We start from the raw sequence: 7,500 nt of genomic DNA on the forward strand, positions 1-7,500 counted from the left end.
AACTGGGGTATTTGAGCTGCCACTAGGTGTAGAATGTCCTGAAATATGTAGCATTATCATCCACGCCGAAATCGAGACCCTTAACATTTTGACGGGGTGCGTTTGCGTCAAACGGAAAGTCTTCCTCCCCTTCGTCACCCCGGGTAGCACTAAAATCCGGAACCCGGAATCCAGAAGCCTGAAACCGGAAACCAGAGACAATTCGCAAGAATTAGAACAACTTACCCACTTTTCCTTGTACGCGCTCTGCTATAATCTGCGCACTCAAGTATTTAACTCTGAGAAAATGTAAACTGTAAAATGGATCTGACCTTCTTATTCTCAATTGAGAATGGTGATGGTATCATCAAGCTAAGGCAGTTTAAATTGCAATAAAGGAAACTTAAAACTTGTTTAATTTATTTAACTTGTTTTTCTCACCTGGCTTTTTAAGTACAAAATGCCAGGCTCTTTTTAATTATGGAGCAAGGCGCCTGGAGAATGTGTTGCGTAAGGGATGGAGCGCGACTGAAGCTGTTGATTCAGGAAGAACATACAGTAATATGAAAAATTCACTTTGTTAATCGAAGTTCTTTCGAAATGTCCCACTAGTATTGAATAGGGAAGCTAGCGAGTTTTGAAAATTCTGCCGAAAGGCAGATAAATATTGCGCTTTAAGGTCGACAACTGTTGATACGATCGGCTTGGGCTAGAAGGTTTTTCCGCCGTGTTTTCCCAGTTTGAACATACCGTGGGCTTCAGAATGATGTAATTTCACATGATCCCCGGAATGCCCAAAACGTAACAACGAAACAGTGCAATAACCACTTAACTGTGACTGTTGAACAACGTAAAAGAAAGACAGCAAAAACAACGAGAAGCAGGATGGACTCAAATAAACAAGATTACGGATTGCATTTGGGTAATCTTAATAGAAAAGGCGGCCAGACCGTTTTTCAAGTTTATGGCAAATCGCTTGGATAAAGGTCGTTTTTGCTCACATGTGAGTGATGTAACGATGATTTTATCAATAAAGGAATTCCACGTTACCATTTTCGAGTTTTAAACTCGGGATTAACTAAAGATTTCCCCTTAATAACGTAACATAGCCCATTTTGAAGGCTTGGGTAGAACATAATCAAAAGGAGGAAAGATGGTAAAACATAACTTTGTTTATTGAATAAATTTCAAACATTATTACTTTTACGTAAAGTTGACTATATACAATAAACAAATTTCCATTTTGATTATTCGTTTACTTGATGTCTCCTTTGAGACGGGGCTTCCCACTTAGAATAATTAAGCAATAGACCACAATTTTCTATGGTTTATAGGCTGATAAACCAGGCGGGATGTTGGTAGAACACGAAATCAAGGAAATCACTATCCAGCGCATAAACACCAGCAAAACCAATTGAGTTATCCAGTGGACTGGGATTTATCCAGTGTGGATAAGTTGTTGTAAGCTCTCGAATCGTGGATAATTCCGGATTCCGGATTCCGGATTTCAGTTTCCAGTTTTTAGTGCTGCCACGTCACGCCACTTGCACAACACCTTACATGACGTTGAAGTACTTGGGCAAGATGGCAGTCATTCAAGGGACGCTTTTCCACAAATCCGCGTTGAACTGAAGATATGAGCTCAAAAAAAATATCTCCTCGGGTCTGGTGTGCATTGGTTGTTGCCCAGCTGGGTTTTGGAGCGTATGGTGTGATAGTTACCATTTTTGCAAAGAATAGCAAAACTGATCCTCTTGTGTTTTGTTTACTCCGCGATGCTGGAGCCTTTCCTGTCATGTTGATCGTGGCTTTCTTCTTAGAAGGCAAAGTGAGCTTTCCTTCGCTCAGGTAAATTACAACACCTCACCTCTTGTCTCTATAAATCCAGCCGGCAACAAATTAATTGAAGAAAAATACGATTTTCTCTATGGCAAACATGTTTCGTCATGATCAGGGGCACCCAACGATCCATTTTTTTCAAAATTCATCAAAATATATATTATGGCCATAAAATAAACCAAAAAGTTAGCGTTTTTGGAGTAATTCTCTAACTGCTGGGAAATTTTTATCTGTTCCACACTCCCAGCAGAAACAGACCAGAAATTCCGTTTGCCAACAGGGCCGGGCGGAAGTTTCCTAGCCAGCAAGCAAAACAACAACATTTGAATGTATCGTACGCCACAATGGTAGTGGCAACCTGTAGGCCTCGGATTTCCCCTTCAGTTGGGGGAGAGAAGGGCCAAAGCGAAGGGTACATTGACTACAAATAGCCCTAACAACAAAAATATTGAACACCTGCGCAGGCCTGCCCCTGTTTCGTTCTTCAGTACGAATAACAGTAGCGTATGGTTGGAATTGGAATGTGTTAGTAGCATGAAATAATATTGTTATTCATTGGCTAGTTGGTGTTGGCTTTTATGAGTGACATGCGGCGATAACAGCAGAAGTGCTCTACAAACTTGTTGTTTTTTACTTTAGTATCTCATTAGAAAAGGGTGTTGTAGCAGCTCTCGTATCTTGCAATTGGCTCACTATCCTAGCCAAAAACAAAAAAATTAAACAATTTAAACAACGACTTAGACCACTGGTGCCCCAAGCTCAGTGTGAAGGAAAGCCAAAAAAAAATTAAGGATTTGTATGGGAATCCTGATAAAAGACTTGAGAAGATAATCATACGAAAATATTCTCAATTAAAAAGCCTGACCTTATTGCCATTGTGGGTCGCTTCCTTCAAGTGAGGTTTTTTTTCTCAGATTCGATGCAATTTGAGCCATTTTCAATTCCTCAGTTGTCAACGGTGATTATCAAATACCAAGGCTGCACACTAAATTCTCGAAAGCCCAGCAAATTGAGTCAAACATTCCTGGATAAAATGTTTCCATGGTTACAATTCCCTATTGGAATCAATTGACAAAGATCAAAGTTTCATTTCAACCCACCAACAAAGAAATAGCAGCTATGTGAGCAACCTCAGGCATTAGTTTGTCCACTTGGTCGACATGACTGCATTGTCTCGCTCGTCCAAGCACAGTCATGCCCCCTTTGAGTTGACAAACTTCAAAAACACATTGAAAAAAATGTGGCGTTGAAAAGCTACGGTCTAGGACCCCAGTTAGAGCTCAGTTTGTTAAAGTGGGCAGGGTTACAAAGCTGGCTACTAAGTTCAACCGTCTAACATTGCTGAGAAATCCACCTCCTGCGAATGTTTTGGGTTCCAATCGAGTGGACAAACTATTAATAATAAAAATAAATAAATGTCTCGCTAGTCGTCGTCACAAAGTACAGCAACAACATGGCTCAACAAGGTCGAACTGAAAGCATACTGTGGCGCCTCTGGCAGCTGCTATATGGTCCATGTATGACCTTGGAGCACAGCTAATACAGCCAGCTCGAATTAGCTGTATGCTGGTTTTTGGTTAGGGGGGAAAACTGGGGAACCCGGAGAAAAACCCTCAAAGCAGAGAAGAGAACCAACACTAATTCAACCCACTTATGGTGTCAGGTCCGGGAATCAAACCTGGGCCACATTGGTGGGAGGCGAGTGCTCTCACCACTGCGCCACCTCTGCTTTCCTTGCTTTGTTGGTGGGTTGAAATGAATTGTCAATTTTACAATGACTGCAAAATTCTTGGCTAATTTTTATTGTCAATAAGCGGACAGACACATAAATTTATAATTTATGCGATAATGACGCGATATTGCTCAAGTCAGATTGAGGTTTCTCACGTTTTTGTCCCGCATTCTTCTCTTGTTTTGACTTAATTTTGATCCCTCTGCCTTATCTTGTAATTGTAAAAAACAAATTGATGTCAGTTTTTCATGCATCTGTCCTGTTATTGACAATGAATTTCGTCATAACATTGTCAAAGTAGTCTGCAGATCCACTCGGCTATGGCCTCGTGGATCCACAGCTACTTTGACAATGTTATGACGCAATTCATGATCAATAACAGGACAGACGCATGAAAAACTGACGTCAATTTGTTAATTGATTCTGATGTGGAAATGTAACCGTGGGAACATTTTATCCAGGAATGTTTGACTCAATTTCCTGGGCTCTCGAGAATTTAGTGTGCAGCCTTGGGATTTTATGATAACCGTTGACAACCGAGGAATTGAAAATGGCTCAAATTAATTGCATCCAATCTGGAAAAAAAAACCACACAGGAAGGAAAGACCCACAATGGCAATAAGGTTAGTCTTTTCAATTGAGAATATTTTTTATATAATTATTAAGTCTTTTATTGGGATTCCCATACAAATCGTTGTATTTTTGTCGGCTTTCCCTCACACTGGGCTTGGGGCACCTGTGCTTAGAAAACAATAGAAGCTGCTTACAATACCAAACAATGGCAGGTACAAGAGCTGCTACAATGCTGTTAGAAAATCATTTAAATATAAACCACAATTGTGTTAAATTGGAAATTATTTGGGCATCATAAGTAAACCATTGCCTGGGCAGGGGTTTCATACCCCACAAGATTGTAGCTTCAATTTTCATTGTGTTTAAATGAAGGTTGTTATCTAATTATCTATCTATCTATCTATCTATCTATCTATCTATCTATCTATCTATCTATCTATCTATCTATCTATCTATCTATCTATCTATCTATCTATCTATCTATCTATCTATGCAGAAGCTGGCCACTAGTGCGATACTGGCGTCTGTTTGTGAGAAATTTGCCTCTCGCTTCCATTCACTCAGCCTTGATTTTCACTCAAACCTTGTAGAAGATAAGAGTGACCGCTGCTCACGTTGATAAGTGCAGGCATCTACTTCAAAAGTTATTAAAACACATGACTGTCTGGGGAACGAAATTCAATGATTTGTCTTACTTTTTTTTATTTGGTTCTCTTGTAGGAGTGTGCCCTTGTTTATGGTTCTCGGTGCAACGGGTATGTTTAGTGGACAGCTTCTCTACCTCTTAGGCGTTTACTTGACAAGTGCAAATATGGCCTCTATGTTTCAACCTTCTGTCCCTGTGTGGAGTGCATTTGTGGCAATGTTATCAGGCGTTGAACCACTGCCAATTTTAACTAAATCTCATGGCTTGGCCAAAGTTCTTGGTATTGCTGTTGCAATTACTGGAGCAGTGGCAATGACTCTAGGAAAGCTGGGAAGTGATGACAACCCCAGTGATGAATCATGGCTTGTTAATGGTTCATCTGTAGGAAGTCAGTTTTTAGGGTGTATTTGTCTTCTTGGACAATCTGCAAGCACTGCTGTGTACTATGTCATTCAAAAAAAGTATGTATTCAGTCATGCACATTCAGCGTGGAAAAATCAACCTATGGCCGTCACAGCGTGGAGTTATTTTTTTGGTGCAATCTTTATGGCCCTTTCCTGTCTCCCTTATGTCAACCAGCCGCAAAAGTTCACAAGTTTCTCCAAAGAGTTGTGTTTCTGCTTATTGTACGCCATTTTCATCACGTCATCGTTGTGTTACTTGCTCCTTTCATGGTGTAACATGCATGCACCTTCAACTATTGTCACTGCCTCGTGGCCTCTGCAGTCGTTGTTCTGTGCTATTCTCTCCCTTTTATTCCTACACAAATCACTGCAGTGGTTGGAGTTTTTTGGAGGTGCCTTCATTGTAAGTGGTCTCGCTGGAGTTCTATGGTCAAACCATGCAGAAGAACAGGAAAAGAATATGCAACATAACCAGGAAAGTACTCCTGCAAAAACTTCGCCTCTTAAACAAGACTGGAATTTCAAGGAAGCTCTTTTAGAGGGTTATGTGGTTGTTCCGCAAGGTGGTGATGAATAGCTGAATTCCAGTATGCAAAGATGGAGCAATAACCAATAATTAAATGAGTAAAATTACTTACTCATAGAATACTGCTTTGCATCTTCGTGCTTGAAACAAAACAAACTGTTGAAAAGCATAACAAGGCTTGGAGCAATCTGTAGTACATAGATGTCTTTGTGCAAATCATTCAAAGAAGTGACTCGTTGCAAAGAGAAATAGCTTTATATGGGAAGATTAAATGAGTCGCGGAAAAAATTGATCATTGCAAGTGGCTGCAGGTGGGGAGTTTTCTCAGATTTGCACCAGGGGATGATTTCACCAAAGTATACCATGCCAACAACCAGTAAAAACACTGTTAAATACTGTACATTGCCGTTTTAGCGGAAAAACCACTTCATCAATGACGAACCCCTTCCTTGATATTTATGTAATGTTGTAGAAAATACTACCAATCAAATGCAAGAATCTATTGTATATTCGTCGCTATTTCACCCAGCTAATCATACATGCAACTCGTTGAATTTGTCATGTTACATGATTGAACCAAAATTTTAAGAACATGCAAAGAAAATACCGAGGCTTAGAGCCGGTGAAGGACGTCTTTATTGTGCTCACTTGTTTTTTTGTTTTTGTGAATAGTGTAAAAAAAATGGACAAGAAATTTAATACTGTATTCTAACAGGACAATTAAGGTAATTCCTTTGAAATTCTTCTACTATCAAACTTTTTTGGAAACTTGGCATAATTAACATTCATGATATGAACATTAAAAAAATGCAATAAAAAAATGGGGTCACCGTGCTTGTTTACGCGTCAGCAGGCTCTTAAAATGGGGTATTTTTACTGTTTGCGCGTTAAAAATTCGAATCACCTTCATACAGAATTAAGTCTTCGTTACTTGAAAGATACAAAATCTTATTTTGAAAATAAAGCTCCTTTTATTCACATTGGCAGTATTGCTTCATCTGCGCCGTTTTTGATTGCTTGGTTGTGGAAATAGTGCACTCTTTTGGACAATTCCGTGGTTAGCTTGAAGTCCTCGCCTTGGCCAAAATACACCCAGTACGGAACTGTTTTCAAAAAAAATTCATGTTCTACTATCAAACTTTTTTTCTTCGTCAAATATGTTCTTTATTAGATTGTTCTTAGCAAATACCTGGAAAAAAATTCGGGGGTCACCGTGCTCGTTTGAGAGAAAAAGAGCATTTATTTCGCTATCGCGCTTAGTTTGAGGGAAATCTCTTACGTTTTGTACGCGCACGTGCTCATGAGCGCGCGCTAATGACGCGAAAATCGTGCGCAGTAGGGATGCGCAATGCAATACCAAGGAATTACCTTAACTCAGATACTTTAGGGACGTTTTTTGACATTATCACATACGGGGCAAAATTACTGAATGCTGATTGGCTGAGAAGGAGGGCATTTTTCCTTGATTACGAGGGCACTTTAGGTACTCAAGAGGTCATGATTACTTGATCCTGATTGGTTAACAATTACTTATCCAGAGCAAGCGAAGTTACAAGAGAATCTTCCAGATTAAACTACTTTTTGTCCACATATAAAATACAATTTAAGCGCTATTTCTCAGGTGTTGACAGCAACGATTTATATTGAATTGACCTTTAACCGAATGGGAGCGTGGGTATAGTGGTATACCAGTATACCCGAGAAAGATTCGCCAAAAATACCCAAAATTAATGGAAGCATTGTATACTGTATACCTGAAATTCAAAGAAAGTGATCTAATGGATACCCGTATTTAAGCTGC

General features: G+C 39.6%; 2 protein-coding genes across 7 annotated transcripts in view; one reads left to right on the forward strand and one right to left on the reverse strand.

Annotated features, from left to right (window-relative positions):
* LOC138047333 (uncharacterized) overlaps nt 1-7,500 on the reverse strand; it is a 51,431-nt gene that overhangs the window by 12,125 nt on the left and 31,806 nt on the right. For 2 of the 6 annotated variants that reach the window (XM_068894129.1, XM_068894131.1), the window contains exon 1: nt 1-138. This exon is cut by the window's left edge and continues 468 nt beyond it. The exons of 3 other annotated variants lie outside the window; for them this stretch is intronic. In XM_068894129.1, coding sequence (XP_068750230.1) covers nt 1-87 — 87 coding nt within the window. In that variant the 5' untranslated portion in view covers nt 88-138. Of the gene's footprint in view, nt 149-7,500 lie in introns of those variants that run through there. One more of the 6 variants, XM_068894130.1, reaches the window with a different exon arrangement.
* Nucleotides 1,528-6,678, forward strand: LOC138047315 (uncharacterized). The gene is made up of 2 exons (XM_068894111.1): nt 1,528-1,827; nt 4,844-6,678. Exons 1-2 carry the CDS (start codon nt 1,616-1,618, stop codon nt 5,748-5,750), a joined length of 1,119 nt encoding a protein of 372 aa, XP_068750212.1. The 5' UTR covers nt 1,528-1,615; the 3' UTR covers nt 5,751-6,678.

Source organism: Montipora capricornis, chromosome 4 (genome assembly GCF_036669925.1).
Source record: "Montipora capricornis isolate CH-2021 chromosome 4, ASM3666992v2, whole genome shotgun sequence".
In the NCBI taxonomy this organism is placed as follows: Eukaryota; Metazoa; Cnidaria; class Anthozoa; order Scleractinia; family Acroporidae; genus Montipora; species Montipora capricornis.

What these genes read in the sequence shown, in the direction of transcription:
- LOC138047315 (XM_068894111.1), top strand. Translation starts at nt 1,616, where the DNA reads ATGAGCTCAAAAAAAATATCTCCTCGGGTCTGGTGTGCATTGGTTGTT. An exon ending in GTGAGCTTTCCTTCGCTCAG is followed by an intron (nt 1,828 to 4,843) that starts GTAAATTACAAC and finishes GTTCTCTTGTAG; the next exon opens with GAGTGTGCCCTTGTTTATGG.